The 22,156-nt window shown below is 44.5% G+C and overlaps 1 protein-coding gene across 1 annotated transcript in view; it reads right to left on the bottom strand.

Annotated features, from left to right (window-relative positions):
• Window positions 1-22,156, bottom strand: part of ERC1 (ELKS/RAB6-interacting/CAST family member 1) — a 289,213-nt gene that overhangs the window by 154,384 nt on the left and 112,673 nt on the right. Inside the window, 5 exon segments of the mRNA XM_032472831.1 lie at window positions 6,775-6,968; window positions 12,485-12,625; window positions 13,578-13,718; window positions 14,945-14,986; window positions 14,988-15,083. Coding sequence (XP_032328722.1) covers window positions 6,775-6,968; window positions 12,485-12,625; window positions 13,578-13,718; window positions 14,945-14,986; window positions 14,988-15,083 — 614 coding nt within the window.

The raw sequence follows: 22,156 nt of genomic DNA, 5'->3' as shown, positions 1-22,156 counted from the left end.
ACTTCCCCTCCCGCACTCACGCTGCCCTTTACCTGCTACTAGACGGTAACAGCCAGAATGTCTCTGGTGGAACTGTGACTAAGTTACCTGCTCGGCCTGACACGTGCCTCCTGACTACTCTCTCTTTTGAACTTTGAATCCACTCTTCCGGTAAATCTAAAACTCATGACATTTTACGCACTCGTAACTGAGTTTCTTGACACCTCGTTCCTGGGAAGAGTGCTGTCACTGCAGCTGCTTACGAGAGCAGACGACACGTGCGCACACAGTGCTCTGCTACACAGCTTTGCTGTAGGACAAGCATACTGACCTTGAGGTGAGACTGAAGGAAACAGCAAATCCAGGAAGAAAATGCGAAAGAGAAAGTTAGAGAGAATTAATAAGGGCAGCATTCAGAACAATATTATTCACAGACACAGACAAAACACAGAGCACAGAACCAGAGAAGGGAAAAGTCACAGACTGCACAGGCACTAAAAACCAGTAATTTCAGATTTTCAGCAAGTGTATTTTCCTGTTAGATTGCACCACTGTACCTTGATGGAATTTTCTAAAGGAACAAACTTTGTCTAAAATTTACCACCTCCTGGGGTGAGGAAAAACATAATTTCTTAAACACAAAGGAAAAGAAGAGGTCAGCTCTCCGCTTCTTGCTTAAGTAGGCGACGGTGACGTCACAGAGTTAGCCGGCTTAGCCTTATACGCACCCAGCGCAGAACTGACCGCTCCTTTACCCACCCGGCCCGTTTCTTAGACCCATGTCATCCACGAGCAAAACAGAAAAACACTGACAGCATCAGTTACTCTAGATCACAGAACTGTAGTTCATCTAGGAAGAATCTGAAACAGTTTTCTCAAATGTGAAGGTAGTGTTTTCCTAATTACAACCAATATCTCTCCTTCCCAATCTATCAAAATCTACTCCAAGTGGTGCAATCTAAAAGCAATAATGAAACGGAAGACACGGCTCTACAAACGCCGACTCGTCCCAGCACGGCTCGGTGTACGGGGTGCGCCCGCCCAGCACGCAGCCCCGTGCTTCATTATTGCTCTTCCCAGGGGCAGGCCGTTTTCCCTCTTAAAGAATTAATCAATTTCACTGAAATTAGCATTATCCTCCAGACACTCAGACGTCCAACAGCCGCTGCCATCCGGTTTGTCTTCAGGACCTAATTTTACCTGAAGAGGTTCATTTCTTGAATTCAAGCACCATTTCGGTTTGCACTTTAATGTTTCCTAATGTTTCAGCGCTGAAGTGAGTGTAAAGCCATGGTCAGAATAATGAAAGGTAAGGATCACAAGATTTGTCAGCCCCGCTATAAACAAAACAGATGAAAAGCGAGCAAGCAAAATGACAAGCAGAAGGCCTCACAATCGCCCAGCGGGCACACGGCTGACCCGGGACAGGGACGGAGGCTTCCTGACACACCTCCTGGACACACGCTGTACGTCCAGTGATGCGGACAGGTTCCTGAAGGGATCTATAAACTTCCACGGGTCCTTGACTTTTGGGAAACAACACAGAACGCAGACAATGTTCACAGTCAATGAGAGGCCAGTCTCTGAATGACTGCTCCCAATGATTTCTTTTATTTGTTGTTGGTTATGACACATTAAGCTAGAATAATTTTAGATCAACATGGACACTCCCTGAAATCTCACGTAGAGGCGAGGCTTCACACGAGACTCGGGGAAGTCCTTGGGGGAAAAAAGGTAAGCGTACTCCTGTCAGGAGTGAGCCACCTTAAGCATCTTTCCACCTGTTTTATTGTTCAGGAGTCATATGCCACTTGGGCATCAAACCTTAGCTCTTGGGAAATAAACTGAGGAGCAAAAAAAGCTGCATGTAGAATAACTGTATATAATTCTAATGTTTATACTTTAAAGTAAAAACTTAAAGTAACCACTAAACAGAAACTTCTCTTAAGACTGTAGTAAACTATAAGGTGCTGTGCCCACAAGAAACTTTGGGAAGATGGCCCAACAGAATTGACTGTGTAATTTATTCTTCTTTTAAATGAAATCAGTGAAATTCATTGAGGAGGAAGAAGAAAGAAACAAGCAGCTTCCCCAAACAGCAAGCTGAAGCGAGCGGATCAGATAAAGAACCAGTCGTCCTCCGCCACAGACTCGCAGCATCTTTCTTCTCCTTTTTCTTTTTGTCTTTTTAAAACACAGCCCACTCTCCCTCGCAGGAGCACACAACCACCACGGTCATTTCTCCCCTGTTCCAACCGTGTCAAGACCACTTCCTCCAACCCTATACTTCACCGATTAAAGACACATGACCGTAAACTTCAGGGAACTCTTTAAAGAATCATTTTCCTCATGACTGTATACCAGTTTATGTCAAAGCTATGTACAGCTTTATATTAATTTCTGTATGCGAGGTCTCTGAAGACAGCAAGCTGAATTACCAACTCAGCACCTCCTTACAGAAAATTATTTACAAAGATAAAGGCTAAATATGTAGGTTTACATTTCCAGGTCATACTGTGCCACAGATGCCTGGATACACCGAGATACCAACAAAATCACAAGCATAAAACCCATTTTCCTAAAGAATATGTTAAAAAAAAAAAAGTAGGTCAATTCAAATAAGTCATCTTTCAGGACGCAGTTAAATCAGCCAAACACCTAATTATAGCAGTAAACACAGTCATTTGGTTACACACATTTAAAACGGAATACATGAGAAAATAACGTTCCCTTGGAAATGCTCTCCTACACCCCCACATTCCCTGAGATGATTTTATTCACTCTGCGCGCATCTTCAGTATCAATTCACCAAAGACAGAAGATGCACCATTAGTTTATGTATTAGAAAGAAATTTAAAATACACACATACCAGTTACATTATGCCATTACTTACTCACGTATCCCAGTTTCAGAGGTTTTAACATGTAAATATAAAAGAACTGTGACAAAGAGGAAAGACGTTATCTATTACTTTAGCTTAACCTACAGATAGAAAAGTAATCTCCTTGAATTATATTAAATAAGAATGTTCAATGCATATGAATTTACTTATATTTTTACAGAAAGTGTATGTGCATTGGTAAATACTTTACAAATAAAAAAAAGAACTAAATATAAAAATATTTCCAGTTTAACCAACAAGTGTATAAGGGACTGTTAAATCGCTGTCTGTCTGAGGAAAGGTCTGGACACACGGGTGATGGAGAGATCAACGGGAAGGGACGGGGGTGATGAGACAGGAAAACGAGGGAGGAACTGTCTCTGTTGTAACGTGTACTTTTTGGGCTCACAACAACGTACAGTCACAGGACAGATACTGTAAGAAAAGCACAAAAAAAGGAAAGAGAAATTACCACCTAAGGGAGGTCAGTAAAGGTTCTTCCCCCTCAAAAAAGATGACATTTAAAAGGGTTCGGATTCCACAGATGAGTAAGGGGAAAGGAAATCTTCGTCAAGGACAAACTGCTAAGGAGAAGCAGGTAACGAAAGGGGCTCCTCCCCTGATCCTGGGGTCCATTTCTAAAGGAAACAAAGAGTTAAACCTACTGGTACCAAACCGGAAGCTGGAAATGCCATCCTGCAAAGTAGCTCAAGCTTGCCGACACATTTTAAAAGATTCTTAAAAAATAAAACAGCCCCATTTTCATTACACAAAATTTCAGACACTAATAAGCTTTAATAGCAAATACAAAACTCAAAAGGCCACATCCTCAAGCCATGAGGTTTAAGCCTAGCATCCATCTTAGAGCTCTAACTTCTCCAAGTTCCTCCTCTTACACACACACACACGTGCAAACAACACCCCAGATTAAATCTCCCTCCTGGCACGACAGGAAAAAGCTTCCTCCTTTATAACTACTTACAAGACTGGCCCAAGACATAAATGAACAACCACACAGACCCCAGTTCTCCTGCCTTCCTCAGGGTAGTTACCGCAGCAGGACAGGGTCCCGGCTCCCGCTCCAGTTCACGTCTCTCCCTGCGCTAGAGCTCTAGGACCTGAAATCAGCTGTCCGGGGTCCCAGATAACTGACCATCTTCCATCCAAACGACCTCTCAAGCCACTGCCTTTTAATATTGGTCTCACCAATTAAAAGACCAAACTGAAGAGTCCAAAGTTCAGCAAGAAGCCCCTCAAAGACCACAAAGGATAAGTCTGGGAATTCGTCATGATTTAATCTGAAACTTTTAATATTGGAGATTCTTACATACGTGCCTCTTCAAGAAGTTTTAAAAGAATACTAAGAATTTTATTTAGTTCAATGACTGTAACAGTCTGCTTTCATTTTTGCCCTAGAAGGTTGCTGAACACTCTTTAAAAATGCACTCCACGGGGGAGGGTATAGCTCAGTGGTAGAGCGTGTGCCTAGCATGCACAAGGTCCCGAGTTCAATCCCCAGTACCTCCGTTAAAATCATAAATAAGTAAACCTAATTACCGCCACCCCAGCCCCCGCAAATGCATTCCGCTCCCTGGGCTGGGATGAGACTACAGCTCACTGGTTCAGAGGCTACCACTTAAAGGGCAGCCCCGCGTGAGGACAACCACATACAAGATGGGCTAGAAACCAAGACCAAGACAGTTATAACCCACGGTATCAGGATCTTGCCAGAGAAAGCACACACTTCATCCACCAGCAACGGCCCTACGAGGTACCGGTCAGCGTGACACGTAACTGGCTGGTCTTTAATTCTGATCAAGCAAAACCCCCAGCAGGCCCCAGCAAGAGCGGCAGCCGCAGCTCCATCCGGCCCAGAACCGCGGCCTGGCGTAACACTCACTTTCCCAGGAAGTCCCACACAAGCCCCCCTGACGGCGTGGGGACAGAAGCCTGGCGTGGAAGGTACAGGCTGCGGGAGCCTGGCTTTCTGAGAAACAGCGTGGTCAAGAGGGGTGTGGACACAGAGAGACACAGGACCAAAACCCCAATGGAATAGGACCGTGACAGGACAAATCAAAAGGAGGGTGAAGATACTCAAATGATAAGTGACAGGGAGACAGACGCCCACACGTGGGAAACAGTGGGATGGCAACACAAGAAGCAAACGGTTAGTAAGACCAGAGCAGCTCACATGCGCCTCCTCCCAACCCGGGACGGAAGCAGAGTGACTGCAACCACCTTTTACTCCTGTCTTATACTGTGCTGCTCAGTGACGAATTACAAACCAGCAGCAACTGAGTTTTAAAACTGTTTCTTTTCTTGGTAGCCAAGAAACTTTGTGTCAAACCCTAAAACAAAACTACAGTGCTGCACAAACAAAGAATAAAACTCTCTATACTTTTTCAAATTTGTAAGCTACGTTCTATGGAAAGAGTAGGTCATTTACAACTCTTCCCCCAGATGTGAGAAATACAAGGGCGGACAAAGGCTCTCTGGTGTGCTCTGGATGTCAGATATAGAGTTAATCCTACTTCTTACTGTCGTTCAAATCATGTCCATCTCCCAAAATCAGTATTGGGTCCACAAATGAACTGAAATGTTTTCCAAGCAAGTGGCCTGGAAAAGCAAGCAATCATTTCAATGAAGAATTCTAATACCAAACAAACAAACAAACAAAAACAATCAAACCAAAAAGTAAAACTTTATCAAAGATATAATATATTTTGTGCGTGCGCGTGTGTCTGCTGAGGGTAAAGGTGCGGTGCAGACGTGGAGAAGACACACAAAACACACAGAATCTAATCCTGAGACTGATGCTTTGTTAATTCTGACTTAAAGAATTTTATCCTTCATCTTCTCCAGAACGAGACCAGAAAACACGAATAGACTTAATATCAAAACCAGAGGAAACAAGTGAGTGGGTGATCAGCCGTGTCGTGCACACTTCAGTTTAGTGAGAAGAATCCTCAGGACTAGACTTTATTGTTTAAGTTTCTTGAAAATCAAAATTCAGGAGGAAAAAAATAACTTCTGGGGGGGAAATATCAAGTCTACCGGTAATCTGAAAACATAAAACTTAATAAACAATCTAGGGAAGCAGTCTACTGCCGCTCAGCATGTAAGAGCACAGAAATAAAATATTTCTATGAATGAGGCTCAAAGGGGCACACGGAGGAGTGACTTCCCTCTGTTACTGTCCGTCTCTCTGACGGTTCACACACCATGATGAACGCAGTCCTCCTGGAGAACTGCTTCTAGGCCCTTGTGAATTTATGTTAAATACGTGGTGTAAAAGAAGAGGCCAAGAGGCCTATTTTTTATCTTTAGTGCAAAATATCCTATTAAGAAAAAGAAAGACAAAATACAAAGAGAGCTATCTGGCTGGTTCTATTCAAACGAAGCTCATGTTGAAGAATTCAAAGTCTAAATTGTCTTCAAAGTGCCCCTCCTTCTTCTAAATTTGACCTATGTAATGTAATAGCTTGCTTCTCCACAATACAAAGTCTAAAAACTCATAGCCCAGAGGAGCATCAGCTCGACAAAAAAGGTCTAAACCAGTGAAGAAAGTTAAGTCCTTGAAGTTGAGGCTCCTTTGCTCCTTTAACAGATAAACGGAGCACGTGGCTACCTGCGCTCTGGACTAGCCAGCGGACGTTAGCTTCTTACTCAGTGAATACTCTCTCTCTCCAGTCAATGGTGTCGAAGTCCACAGCTTCCCAATTTACTCCCATTCTGTGCGGCCTTAGGGACTACAACAGTGAACTCACACTGAGTCAGGGTAAAGAACAGATGATGACGTAACGCCGGGCACTCAAGAACCTAACTTTAGGGAAGCAGATCTATTGGAAAAACATGTCCCCCGAAGTACACAGTCTTAAAGCCATGCTTCAGCCTTGCAGCTCCCCCTCCTTACCTCTCCAGCTCAGCAATCTTCTTATCTTTGTCATTCTTCTCATTTTCCACCTCCTTCAAGATTTCCAAGAGGCGGTCAACTTCCGCCTGGGCCTTGCTAGATTCATCTTGGTACCTGGCAATCTCTCTCTCCAGCTGCTGTATCCGCTCACTCATCTCTGGACTGGCTCTGGCTTCCAATGTTGCCTCGTGTGCCTACAAAGAAAAGTGTCCAAATTCTGTCAGATATTCGTACAGTGGTGGTGGGAAGACCGTGTCCCAAAAAACCACCTATACTCCAAACGAAATAGGGTATTATCAAATATCAAACAGCTGTCCTCAATTTATCAGGTTTTCTCTGCTTAAATATTACAGAGACAAAACATTAGTAATAAATGTAAAAACAATTCTTAGATTTCAAATAAATTAGTTTTTAAAAACAATAGACCTCTGAATACTTATTCTGAGGCCAAAAGTCATGCTAAGCCAAGAGCTGCCTCAGAGTCTAGCGAGACGTGCTAACCAGCCGTCAGGTGACTGCCGGCCCCTCCAAAACGATGTCAAAAGCTGATCTTCCTACAGCCAGTGCCCACGCTGAGAAGTCCCACTGGGCCCTCCCCGCCACATACCGCTGTACCGAGCACGCACGGACCACACGGCCCTGAGCACCTAGAACCACACAGATCCTGCAAAGGCGGTGCCCCAAGAACGGAGTGAGATTACTGGAAGTCACTCTCCCCACACACGAACCTTCCTAATGCAAGGATTCAGGATTTTACAAGGTAACATCAGACAAATAAATTAACAATCACATTAAGAACCTAGAAAAGCTGTTTTTTTTTTTTTAAAATTCAGAATCCTGTTGTAAATAGTAACTATATCTCCATGCGCCCTGAAATACAAAGAAGTTTCAGTAATTAAAAACTAACTTTCAAGTCTTCAGTTTTCCTCCTGAACCTCTAAAGCCATGAGTGTATGATGCATTTAACGAGAGTAAAGGGTAAGATGACTTATTTTTCCTTATTCAATAGAGAACAAACATACTTAGTCCCTTAAAATAATTTCAAAAAATGTTAATGGGGGAAATATCCATTCTTGTTAAACCTTCAGAAAACGCTGATGCAAAACATCCTGAGTGAGAGAGAAACATTTCTAAAACGTGGGCTAAATGTCTTGCCCAAGCGAGGGCTGTGCTTTGAGGAGTAAGTCCTTTACTGATACCTTGTTACAGGTTTAGTCAGTTGTGAAAAGACACAGTTACTAACAACAGCCTTGAAAGGAGATTGCGTTGGCAGACGTGTATTTTAATGTTTCAGCAAAATTTTACCCTAAAACTTGCGTGATTAAAAGCTACAACAAAATAAGAGCAAGGGAAAGAGAGGCAGGCCTGAACGAGCCGCCTCACCAAGAGGGAAACGGAGCGCAAGCAGCACAGACGCCCCCCGCCCCAGCCGGGGGTTCTGTCTCAAGGGGGCTTTCTACTCCGTGTTCGCCTCAGAAAGCGGCACAGACGCACCCTCCCCAAGCTCGGGGGGAATTCTGGTCTCACGGGGACTTTCTACTTCGTGTTCGCCTCGGTGTGCTTTACAAAGAAGTCATTTTTTAAAAAAAATCTAGAGTTCCTACTTGAGGAGAGGAGAGATGAGAGGGTCAGTGCATTCACCCTTCCACACAGTCGTAAAACACTCGTGCAAAACACAGGGAAACGGCAGGCAGGCCCCCGCGGCCCCTGCCGGCTCGCTCACTGGCTCGGATGGGCGGCCTGGCACCTAGCACTGTCTCAGGGTGCTGAGGGGAGGCCGTCAGCAGAAGAGAAGAAAGAAACGTGAAAGGAAACGGTACAGGAATGGAACAAGCAAGGACAGAAAGTCAACGGTTAAAAACCATGAACAAAGACATTCAGAGTCTACTGGATACTTCTTTCCAGAGGAGGGGGAATAATTTAGCATTTTAAAAAATGTTGATAGTTCAAAAGTCACATTTCAAGGCTTTCTTTAACAATTCCTGAGGTTATTACCTGAAAATTAAGACACAAAATATCAAACTTCAGGCACAGGGTATAAACTCTTGAGCTATAAACAGGTCAAAATGGCTTCAAGTTATCATTAGCTCAAACTAGTCATTCCCTGCTGCAAACAAAACAGGGAAGAGATTTTCTTTGAAAATTCCCATGATAAGCACAGTTTTCTGAATTAATACAAATTAGAACACAAACCTCACACCAGATACGGTTTCCAGCCAAGAAGAAAATACGCCAACATCACTTCACATAAACCTACAGACAGGCTACACAGTGACACAGACTCTAACGCAGAGGACCGCGGCGCAGCGCCTCGATCCAATAAACTACTGAGAAAAATTAAAACCAGCAAGTAAGAAACCACCTGACAATACTTTCTCTTTTTCCTACTTTTTTGCTTTTTACCGAGATATAACTGACATATACATTATATTACTTTTAGAGGTACAACTAATGACTCAATTTATGTACATATTGGGAAATGATCACTACGGTAAGTCCATTTAATACCCATCACTACACAGTTGTATATATATATACACACAAATATAACTGGAAATTCGTACCCCTTGACCACCTTCACCCATTACACACACACACACATCACCCCCCTTTTCTGGCAACCACCAATCTGGTCTTCGTATCTATCCATTCAGTTTTTGTTGTTGTTGTTTACATTCCACATACAAGTGAGATCACACAGTATTTGTCTTTCGCTTATTTCACTGTCCTGCTTTTAAAATGCAATGATGCGAGGGAAGCACACCTATCAGAGAACAGGGGTCACAGGACAAGTTTCCCCTCCAAAATCAAGAGACAAGGCAAACCCACAGAGTGGCAGTTGAGATCTGCTCACCCGGAGCGGAAGCTGTCCGCAGAAACACTTACATGGCCTCTCTGAGGAACTGCTGCAGGCCGAGTGTGGACAGACCAGGGAAGAGTGAGAAAGTCCCAGGGGCTGCAGTTTTGGGGAGCTCCCCCAAAGTTCATGGGCTTTACCTCCAGGAACCACCCAGGGTCTCAGTGAAGAGTGGACAAAGACCCCACTGGTTCTGGAGGGTGGGGGGAGAGTAACCACGGTGAAGTGTGCCCCAGGCGCCCCCATCCAAAGACAGACTCCCCGGGAGTGACGATTTTTACAGAGCTTTGTCCCGCCTCGGGGAAGGGCATTTCTCCCACTCGAGCCCCTGCCAGCTAAAAACCAGACTCAGACATTGACGCAGAGGTTGGAATTATCAGACAGGGAATTTAAAATAACTAGGATTAACAGGTAAAGGATGGAATGGGAAAAGGAAACAAGATCCAGGAACAGATGGGCAATATATGCAGAGAAACGGACACTCCCAGAAAGAATCAAAAAGAAACGCTACGTACAAAAAGCACAAAGACCTCGCTTATAACGTGGAATCTGAATTCATGGAAGCAGAGGGTGGAAGGGTGGTGCTGTGGGCCCGGGGAGGGGCAAACGGGGAGAAGCTGGCCGAAGTGCACAACTTTCAGTTGTGAGGTAGGTCAGTCCTGGGGCTCTAACGTGCAAGATGCTGACCGTGGTTAACAAGGCTGCGCTGCATACCAGAAACCTGCTAAGAGAACAGGTCTTAAACAGTGTTCTCAACAACCTACGTGTCCGTCAATGGATGAACAGACGGAGAAAACACGGCATGTACTGCGTACGTGTGTATGCACATGAACACACACAGGAACGTTATTCAGCCATAAATAAGGGGAAATCTCGCCATTTGCGACGACATGGATGGGCCTTGAGGGCGTCATGCTAAGTGAAGTCAGTCAGACAGAGAGAGACGGATACAGACGACCGCGCTCGGACGTGGAGTCCAAAAACAACACGACCAAAGACCGAGCTCACAGACGCAGGGAGGGGACTGCTGGCTGCCAGCAGCAGGGAGTCAGACGCGGGAAAAATGGGTGAGGGTGACCAAAAGGAACAGACTTCCAGTTACAAAACAGTTAAGTCCTAGGGATGTAACGCACAGCGTGGTGACTACAAACAGGTGTTGCATATCTGAGAGTTGCTCAGAGAATAAATCTTAAAAGTTCTCATTACAAGAAAAAAGTTTTATAACTATGTTCATGCACGTTCACTCGGCTCTCGTGATCGTTTTATAACAGAAACACGGGAGCACTGCGTTGCACACCAGAAACTAACACAACACTGTATGTCATTTTTACTCCAATTTAAAATGCGTTCCCACCACGAAAACCAAAAGGTGACGAATGTGCTAGTTAGCCTGACTGCGGTAATCGTTCCACAGCGTACACCAAGGCCGAGTCATCGTGCTGCACACCTTAAATACACACACTTCTGTCAACTGAAAAAGCTGAGGGGAAAAAAGCCAAAATGCATACTGCAAACTCCAGGGTAACAATTTTAAAAAATTTTAAGAAATATAGTAAATATTCCAAGAGGGAAGGGAAAATGGAATCATACAAAACACTCAAGAGTGGAAAAGGCAGAAAAGGGGTAATAAAAAGAAATGAAAAATAAACAAAACAAACAGAAAACCACAATGACTATCTCCTTCCGGAGGAGGGCACCGCGGAAGCAGGATGACGGGAAAACATCAGTAATTTGATCAAAATGAGAAGTTACAACCGTCCAGAGTAAAACACGGGAAAACACAAGGAGAAGAACACGAAGGGCAGGAAAATGACGGGAAGCCAGGACCGCCTCCACCCAAAGGCCGCTTCGCTTTTCCTCACAATCCTAAATACGAGGTGTGAGAGACCAGACAAACGACCAGCGGTAGAAGGATCAGCATTACAAGAGGGTTAAATACAACAAACAGAAAATGCGGGGCTGCCATCAACAGGCAGCTGGGAATAGCAGTGAACGCCTTTTACTATTCTCGACAGGTGCCGCTCGGCTTCACAGCCCTAAGTGCGTCTAGCGGCTTCACCTCCAACATTCCACTATTCAACAGAAAACTGTCTCCACTTACTCAGTGAGGGGGGAGAGCCAACTATCAAATCTCCATTAGTTAATCTCGAAAAAAGTCTCTTCCTACATATTCAAAAACGTATTCAAAAGTAACTTTAAGCTACCGGATTTCTTTCTTTCCTTAGCTTAAGAACAGTGGCTTCATTTTTGGCATAACCTAAATAATGATCCATTAAGAGGGGTTCCTGTGGAGCACACAGGAGCTGGCTGAGAACAGCACCTGCAGTCTCAAGACTGGACTGCACCCCTTTTATCATTAGTAAATGTATGACCGGGACCCAGTTCATCAGAGCTGACAGCTCCGGGATGTACATGAAAGTGCCCTGAAAACCACAGACTGCCAGATAAACCCTGGACAGCCAGACGTCAACGAAGCAGACGGTAAATGTCCGCACCGCGTCCTCATACCCATGGGTACGGAGGTCAAACTGTCTGTTACATCATCTCCTCCTAGGAGAGCCTAATGCTAGTGGAAGAAAAACAGCCGATCACAGAGACTGTTACATTGTGGTCTTTCTACATTTCCTCTGAAAGGAGCTGCATATTTTAATCTTCCTCTGAACTGTCAATTTTCTATTAGTCTGGGGACTCTCGGGAGTCAAGTAAAATTGGGGTGAGAATGCCAAGAATGCTAATCAAGGTATAAATAGTACTTCGAGCTTTAGGAGACGGTTACTCCACGTGAACACTGTGGAGCTTTCTCCCACGTTCTTATCCACAGCAAAGCAAGAACACGGGAGAGTTTTCTTTAACCTTTTTCAATTGTGATTCCATTTTCAGACACTCCTCCTTCTTCTGCTCCAAAGCAATTTCTAGTGTCTTGAGCCGCGAGTCCTTCTTCAGGCCCGAGGAAGCCAGGGAAGAAGCGTGCTCCTTCAGATCCAAGAGCGAAGCCTGCAAGAAGCAACGCCAGAACGCACGGAGAATAAATACCACTTGCTAACAAAGCGGACGTTTAAATTCCTCAGCTGACCTGGCTGGGGGCTTGTGGCTCCTGCCCACCCCTACACACCGACATGCTTCCATTTCAAGGACGTGAACTGTAGAACGACGGTGTGAGCGCTGGCTTTCAAGCTCTGACTAAAATAAATGAATTCCCAGTGGAATAGTGACTGGAAGAGCTCCATCGCCACGTGTCCCTTCCCACAGAATAAACGGCAGTAGACCCCGCTCCGTGAACAAAAGCGGTCAGCCTCAGGAGCCACAGCGACTTACACGGGGAGTGCCTTTCCCTTGTGGAAGAATTCTACTAGAAACTGAAATTTCCATAAATTTTCCTGATGGTGTTAGAAAGAGAACCCTGAGAACGTCCCTGCAGCTCAGGATTATCTGATTACAAGGCAGCAGGCATTTTTGCTATTTAGGTGAAATCATAAGATTCCCTAAAAGTAAGGTCAAAATACACCGTCACCTAATGACCGGTCAACAATCACTGAAGATTCTCTGCCAACGAGGAGGTGATCTTCCAAGAGCCGTGGCAGACAGACAGCCCTCCTTTCGTGTATTCCTTCTGTCCATCCCCCTTACCATTAGCACACTATTTCTCCAAACGTAACTGGAGAAATCTCGTTATTTTAGGAGCTATAAAATGTCATTAGCAAGTAAGAAACCAACTCATAACAGCTGAAAGAAGTAAGAGGTAAGACTCAGGAAATAAAGGATTCGGTCTACTCTATCTCTGCAAGGTCCCGAAATAGCCCTTAAGGTCTTCCCACGAGCCCAGCTGTAAGGGTACTTTTAAAATCTTCAATCAGATACTTTCTATACGCGTTACGTAAACACCAACAGTATATACACACAATGCACCGAGAAGCAAACCACGTCATCCCATTTTGGTGATCCTTACCTCTTTCTCTGAGAGGTCGCCTTGCAAGAGGCTGACTTTTTCTTTCAAGTCTTTAAGATCTTTCTTGTAGTTATCAATTTCCTCCTGCTTTTCCCGCTCATCTCGGTCCCGCTGCTCTTTTAAGCGTTCGATTGTCCGCTCCTGGTAAGAGAGCACATCAGTACGTGAGAGCGCTCCTTCCTACCCTTCCACCACCCCGCGTAAGGCAGCTTTTAGCTGAGAAAATTTCACGCCTCCATCCTCCACTCAAAACAGTGACAAGCCACTAATAATTTACATTTTAAAGAATTCATCCTTCCTACCTATCCTGCTGTAACAAACATCGGCTTTGTTCTTTTGATCGCCCTCAGTTTCTCTTCCTATAATCTTAACCAGCATTAGATGTCCCGAAAGTATTCCTTTGGGATAATCTCATTGATTCAATTCCCAAGTAACAAAAAACTTATACATATGCCCTAAGGACAATAAGTAGCAAGTATTTCTTCTCTACATATAATTCACATGTTGCCTACAGAGCAATGGAAACAATCCACACACAATTCACATACCAAAAATGGAGGAAGCTGGGGAGATCATAATTTGTTGAGCTTAAAGCATAAAGAAGGGTAAAGAAAAGAGAAACCATTAAAACTTCTGTCGACAGATACTCAGGAAGTCTGAACGTTGAAGCAATTTAAGTATATTTCTGGGTATTATTTCTAAATATATTCAGGGATCAAGCCTTGGTCCCTGGCAGGCAGCCTGAAACATTCAGAGTCCAAGAGGCTTAAGGAACACTGACCCTATTTCTTAAAAAAAGAAAAAAAATCCAATTAAAATGCCCCACCAAGATTCTTTAAACCTCCTTTCAGGACATTAACACTTGCCATCTGGGGCCACTTCTTTGTTTAGTCGGCCATTCCTGAAAAACTAGGTTTGCTTATCCAGGGAAGAGGAAGTGGCCCGGCCAAGGCCAGGAAGACAGCAAGCACCGGCATGAATAGCTAAAGCCCGCGGACGTCTCAGGTGCCGGGCGGCAGAGGGAGAGCATCAGTCCTGCCTCCTGACGGCGGATGTCTGAGACCCCCACATCACCACGTTCCAGCTGAGCATATAAATAAAAAGAACGCTTCTTTGTCTTCAGAAGATAGTACATGGGGAGCAGGGGGCTGATTCTTTAGAAATTCCGGCCACTGCCCCGGAGTGTGGGATCCGCCCTCCCTCCCCCTCTTACGCCAGGCATGTCAGCAGTAGCACAGGGGCTCTCCTCCTTTTTGCCAAAGCAACTTCTTCCGTCTTCTCTACCCAAGGCTCATCGCCAGACAAATCTCAGATCACTGAGGAAGCAGGAGAAACGTGTGGGCGAGGGGTCCGGGCCGGCCGCTCACCTTCTCGGCCAGGGCCTCCTCCAGCGTCGTCAAGGCGGTGTCAGGTGTTGGTGGTGTCGGCCTGCAGCGACTTGACTCGCTCCTTCAAGCTGCTCATCTGCTTTTCCTTATCTCTAAGTTGCTCTTGGAGATTTTCAATCTGAGTTGTGCACACACATTTAAGGGGGGGGGGAGAGGAAATTAAGAGAAATTACAAAGAATAACAATAAAACTCATTTTAAGTTGGAAACAGGTAGATTAGGGTTGTCTCTCAGTGTGTGTTCTGTAGAAATAATTTAATCCTAAGGGTTTCAGAAATGTATGCAGAAATTTAAACGTAGAATTTACAGCCAGAAGAGAGAAAAGACACACATGGGTAAGGGCACAAGTGCACAGTCACAAATTTCTAAAGAAACAAGGAAAGGAGCCAGGGAGAAATAAACAAAAAACTGTTCTCATATGTCAGCGTTCAAGTTAGATTCTTATACTATCTTTTATCCAAACAGCAAGCATTTTCCATGAATCTCTTACTGTAGTTATTCATTCCTTTATACACATCTACACGCACTCACTGACTCAGAAAAAGTACTGCTGAACCCTGTATTACATGCCAGGCACTCGCGATACAAAGAAAAATGAACAGACCCATGTTTATTATGTTACAAGATGCTACGAGAACTTTATGCAGCTGAACCCAAGCCGCAGCCGGGCTCCCGTGCCCTCCTGAAGCGCACACTCCACTCTGCACAGATGGGAACCACCAGGGACTCTAAGCAAGGAAAGGCTCTGGTCAGTTCTGCATTGAGACTGATGATTCTGACAGCTGTGGAGAAGAGATTTAAGGTGACGCACACAGAGACATGAAAACAGTGATTAGGAGATCACACCAACTCAGGTAAGGTATTCTGGAAACTAAACGAGGTAAGAGAGATGGAAAAGAGGGGATGGGTTTGTGAAACAGCGTGGAAACATGTTACCAACAGGCAGATTCAAGTACACAGAAGGAAAAGCAGGAAGCAAAAATATGAAGGAACTGTAGAGAGAGATTCTTGGTAAACCAAAGGCAATTATTCTAAAATTCACAAACTTCATTCTTTCATACAACACACATCTGAGCTCCTGCTGTGCTCCAGGCACTTTTCTAGGTGTTCAGGATACAGAAGTTATCAAAACAGACAGAAATCCCTGCCCTCCAAGAGCTTGCATCCTATACGGCAGACAGCGAATGAACGAACACAGGGGAGGATGGCGATGTGAAGCAGGAGGGTGTCAGCACGGTCCCCTCTCACGCCAACACTACAAGCAGCTGGCTTATTTTCCACGGCTTTCAAACAGCCACAGAAATGCTGCCTCCTTCGGGAAGTCTTTCTTGCTCTCACCCCATGACACTAAGATGGTGACAAGTCTATGCTCCGGCACATGTGTACACACACACACACACACACACCCCATTCTTCCGCCTGCCCATATGTTCACCACGTTTATCTCCATCCTCCCATCCACCTGTACAGTAAACACGACCCCCAGCCGTACTGTAATGATCTTAACACTCCTGGATCCTACTCCTCACCCCAGTTCTGTGTCTTCCTGTCTGGCACACATCAGATCTATAATAAATACTGGCTCATTAATCAGTAGTAACATACAGCTTGGACTTTTATAAACTGTATTTAGGCATACACATAAACTTCTGCCAAGAAAGGAACTACAAAAGACACTAGATCCAGCCTTCAAATGATTTCCTCCACCAATTTAACATAAGCTCTCTAACGGCCTGCTTCATTCCACAGGGGAAGAAAAGAAAAGGTCCCTGTCTGGAGTCACGAGAGCTGCACAGCAGAACAAACAAGCAAAGCAAAGTCACAACAGGAGACCACGAACACTGCAAGGCTTGGGTTTTCACTGTCTAACAAAGAAACCATCCTACAGCTGAGCCACTGAAATCGGCTCGTCTTTTCAACGGCAGTAAAGCCCAAAGCCTGTTGTGAGAGAAAAGACCATCATAGACGAAAAGCAGTGGTTTCCTTCAGTTTAAGCAGACGCTACTTTTGGAATCTCTAATGGATCAATAGTTAGGTAAACTCACACCACTGAAGAGACTTTGCCACTTAAACCCCAGTACTCCACGTACACCCGGAATGCCTGGCCCCGGGGCCTACGTGTTCCACCAGCCGCATAGGTCACTCTAATTGCTGAAGTGTAAACCTTCTACAAAAAAGGTAGGATCACGCTGTTGATTAGACTTTCTTACCAAGAAGGAGCAGTACAGGCACCTTTAAAAAATGAAACCAACCAAGTTTCAGACACAAGAAAACAGATTTGTTTCACGAGCCCACCCAATGTCGCAACGGCCCTTACACACACAATACGGAAAATACCCTTCCTCCTCCTCCGCCAGCGTCAGCAGCTAAGAAAGCAATCGAGATGTTAACTGTTAACAGTTCCACTGCTATAATTTCCATGTAGTCAAACTATTAAAGGAGTCCACTATTCTTTGCCGGCAAAAAAACCAAAAGACACCTTTCCCCGATACTTGCAGGTGCAGGAGCTGCTGACCGAGGTAAGCTGGGTGAAGCCCCATTAACAAGTTCTCCCTCAGCTATGTTCTTCTTCAGTCACCCCGCTGTCTAAGCAGACTGCTGAGCTGGAGGGGAGGAAGAGGGTGGCTGTTCTTGGATTCCTATTTACTTCTAAAGAGAAGAAACAAACATCCCAGAGTGAAAGGAACTGACAAAATGCAGAAGGGACAGTGGTCACCACAACTGCCTCCTCTGGGCAAGCTGCTATCAGTGAGCAGGACTCGAAACAGACACAGACACGCGCTAGCTGCACGAGCACTGAACAAACCCGAGAGAGGCTCTACGCCGCCTGTGGGAGGGGGCGTGGGGACGAAGCACGTCCTGTTTGCCCAGCATCAGGACGACACGAGCTGAGCCTGCTCAGATCCCCCTTTCTATGTCCTCACTTTGGTTGTGATTTAAAATCGTGCTTTTGTGATCAAGGGTCTCTGGGTTCACGTGTGTCGCTAACCAGGGGGTGATGAATGCTACCATATTATCTTGGCCATTATTCTCTTGTTTTTCACTGACCCAATGTTGAGTCTGTGAAAACTGTTCACCTCTTAGTCCCATATCATGTCACTTCAGTATTTATTATGCAGTTTCTATTAAAAAATCATCTATATAGTGGACATCCCACTCCATACTAAGTTCAATTACCCACAGGATCTAGAATATATTATTTACAAAAGTTTTGGATATAGCAGCCAAGAGAAAAGACTGGATCAGTTAGGCACATACGTGATTATTAATGATAAAGATGACTGTCTGGAATCATGCTAAGTGGAAATACACTCCTTTAAATATGCTCAAAGTATCTACCAAAAAAAAAAACCAACTTTCCATTCTGTAGAAACGGAAACCACAGAATCCCTAAAATAACAATGTGATAAAAAAAAACAACAAAAATAATAATAATAATGGTGGTGGTGGTGGTGGTGGAGGCAGAGAAGGTCACAGTGATAAGAGGGACCCCCATGTATACGAGAAGTTGACACACTGTAACTGACTGTATGTACTTCAATTAAGAAAAGAGGGACCCCAACCCTTAGAAAGAGTGCAGTATGTCTGTGTCAGGTGCTGTTTTAACATCTCTGTAGGTAACAACTATTTAAGCATCACCACAAGGTTACAACTATTAGGCAATCTAGCTCCAGAATTCTACTCCTAATCATTGTGCTATACACAGTATGTTCTATGATAAAACAAAAAAGATGAACACAAAGACGTCCCAAGCATCTTTCCATAAACTCTTCCTTATTATTATGTAGAGTTTATCCATAAACATAGTACACTATTGTTATGGTCACTTCTATTTAAATGTTCTCCCCAACTGAAGCAAAGGGCGAAGCGTGGAGGTACCAAACCGCTGCCGGTGCAGAAGTCCGTCTTCCAGGTACTTCCATGGACATAAAGCCAAGCACAGAGCACTGAAGCTGGTGGGCAGAACCAAAGACGCTGCTATCAGGATTTCAGGGCTGTGATGTGATTAAAACGGTCTGTTTAGCCTGACCTTCCGGCAGTCGAAGGAGGCTAGTTTACTTACACACAGGGACTAAGAAGCACTCAACAAAAGCCCAAAAGCTTTCTTCCTCTGACTTTAATAATACTGAAAGTTGTAAGTAGGACTGTTGCAGAAAATGATGTATCTTATAATTCTACGGGCTTTTTTCCTACTTTATGCATACCCTATCTGTTACAGAAAGAAATCATTAAGCACCTAGTAGCGTGTATTCAGTTTCTGCATGAGTAGAATTACTTTGCAGAGGTCGAAGGAAGTGGCGTTTATTGTCTGTGTCTGTGTCGCTGAGGATAAACAGCGGAAGGGGCTCAATCAGGCTTATACACAGAGTTTAGTCGTAGAGAAGACCTAACAGTGAAGGGTTCAGGAAGGAAACACTTTGCACAAAACTACTTAGAGAAAGCAGACACTTTCCTTTAAGTGACTCTCTAGCTATAGCTCTGACAACTGGGCTGGAAAGAAAATAGAACAACATGATTATTATATTACATAGAGCCTTTCTTCCCGTACAACTTTTATTTCACAAAGAGAGAGAAAAACCGATGAAACCAGGGAGCCTCATTCCGAACGTGCGCTACACGTGAATCCACCAAATCTGCACACCAGTTCCACGCTGGCACCTTCTGCTGGCACCTTTTGTTCTGGTTTTTTTTTACCAGCATTGCCAGTTGCCAGAAACTATCACGTTTCAACGTGAGTGATTCGTTCCTAGTCAGGTGGAACCGATCACTCCGCCTCTGAGGCCCTGATCACCGAGGAAAAGGAGAAGCGGCTGCCCACAGGATGTCGCGCTCGCGACAAGGAACCCCAAACACTCCCTGCCATGCACATCAGTTAGAGAGAAGAATTGTTCTGATGAGGCCCCCACACTTGCTCTAAGCAGCATCAGCGTCAGATGTCCTGTGTGAAGCAAGTTATTCGCAAAGGCTCTGACCCACACCTTCCCGGTTAGCAACAGCTTTCAGCAGCGGCGGCAGCAGCACAGTGCGTGCTGGGTGAGCTGGGCAGCACCAGCTGGCAAAGCGGGCCCTACAGTGATCAACAGGGTCTAAGAAGGAAAAACTCACTAGGTCCCCAGCTCACAGGCAATTGCCTGTCTACCACCGTGCACTCCTGTGAAAGGTCCCGGCAAGCTACAGCTCTCATTTACCAAAATGAGCAGGCTTTCCCAGGCTATTTAGACTGGCCTCACATTTTACTTGTCCAGTTACGTGTTTCCAATGATTAGAAGATAAAAGAGTAAGAAAGTCACGCGGAACTCTAAGCAGCGTTTCGAACGCGTTGCAGGTGGTTCAAGCTCGCATACCTGTGTTCTCAGTGCTGTCCAGGGTCATCAATAAGCCCCGCGAAGATTCTGGTTGACAGCCAGTTGTTTGGTTGAGTTTCCCTCTCAACTGCGCTATTCTCGCATCGTATAAGTAACGGACTGGATTACCATGATGAATAAATAGCTGGCTATGCCCCATTGGGCAAGTGACTTGATCTTTCTAATTACCTATATACATAAAAAAAAACAAACCCCACTAATTCTCCCTTCAATTCAAAAATACAACTGTATTCTTATGATGGGAAAGGTGAGAACATTGAAAAAGCAATAAACGTCAACAGAGCACTACTGTATTTTATCTCAAAACTGTTCAAATTTAACTATTCAGGAAGTATAGGCATGACCTTTAGGGAAATGCAGATGCAGTCAGACTCCACCGCTCCAGAGAAATCAGATTTCATTCATTGCTAGGAGGGGAAGTAAGTTCCTGGATAGACTTGCTCAAGGTACAGACAATGGAACTAGGGACCTGCTGAGTTAAAATGACTGGATAATATGAGGCAAAAGCTGGTGAGACCAAAGGTCACAGACAGTCAAGACCTGCTTTGGCAAACAATTACGGTAACGGCCCAAACACTTCCTCTTCCATCTGGAAGGCATATATAAAATCCTGACAGGTCCTCATACGCTGAAACTGCTCAGAAAACAAAGAAGATCCCCAAATGCACAGCAGCAACCCGTCCGAGACGGGGCGATGACGGGACTGTACTCGGGACCTCAGCTCACATCGTGAGCAGCGTCCCTTGAAGCTGTAGAGCAATGACTGTCTTAGAACAGTCTCAGATCTAATGGTTCACCACATGTTAGTGATGGAAAAACCCCAGTATTTTTAAGTAACTAATTAGGGTAGACACACTAGGCTTAGTTTCCACTCCGCCTCCAAAAGGAAACACTGTTCTTTGTGTTACTTATTAACAGTAAGTTGGGGGAAATCAAATATGTACCAATACAAGGCTAGCCAAATTCAAGGTGACTATCCACTGGATGGACTACTATGCCACCATTACAACTCACAGACTTGATTAACTACAGACATGGAAACTTGTTTATTATATACTATTACACGAAACAGAAAAGGTATCAAAATGTACGATACTGTCCCAATTTGAAGCAAGGAAAAGTTTATTTTTACACAGAATTTTCCTTGGTATAGCTTTTCCATATTTTCCAAGTATTCAGAATGGACATATATCATCTCAATAATGACAGAAGCAGTAATTTTCTAACTGCGAGCCAAGAAACCTTAGGATTTATGATAAGAAATATGATTAGGACTACGATAAGGGATTCTCTTCACATGCTCACTTAACAACACGGAAAATCTCCAGGGCTTTCTGTGGGACACGTGAGCAATTCCATTTAACCCACACCTTTCACAGGCTCGTACTCTGACCAAACAAATCAAGCTGTCAGACACCTGGGGGATTTTCTGCCAAAGACTGGGAGACAACAAATGAATCCAAAGAAACCAAGACTTTCAAAACCTACTTGAAATATAAGGTTCGAAGGAAATAGCAATGGGATGCTTCACATATTTTAAACCTAAATTCAAGTCCACCTCACTAAGTTTTTATTTTAGCCAGGCCTACTTTCATGGTCTGAAGTAAGCTAACCTGTACTAATCGTCAACACTAAGGTGACAAGGCTGGGTTTCCCAGGAAGCGGACCTTGAGACAGATTTCACTGTGCAAGAAGTTCACCCGAGGGCGCTCCTGGGACTGACCCCAGGGGAAGGAAGGGGGGCGGGCAGGATGGTGCAGGCGGAGAAATTCAGCTGCCACGAAGTCCCAAAGGATTCAGACAACCCCACGAAGGGCTCTTAATCT

Source organism: Camelus ferus, chromosome 34 (genome assembly GCF_009834535.1).
Source record: "Camelus ferus isolate YT-003-E chromosome 34, BCGSAC_Cfer_1.0, whole genome shotgun sequence".
NCBI lineage: Eukaryota > Metazoa > Chordata > Mammalia > Artiodactyla > Camelidae > Camelus > Camelus ferus.
Note: the sequence above shows the minus strand (reverse complement) of the source record. Positions and strands in the feature narration are given on the sequence as shown.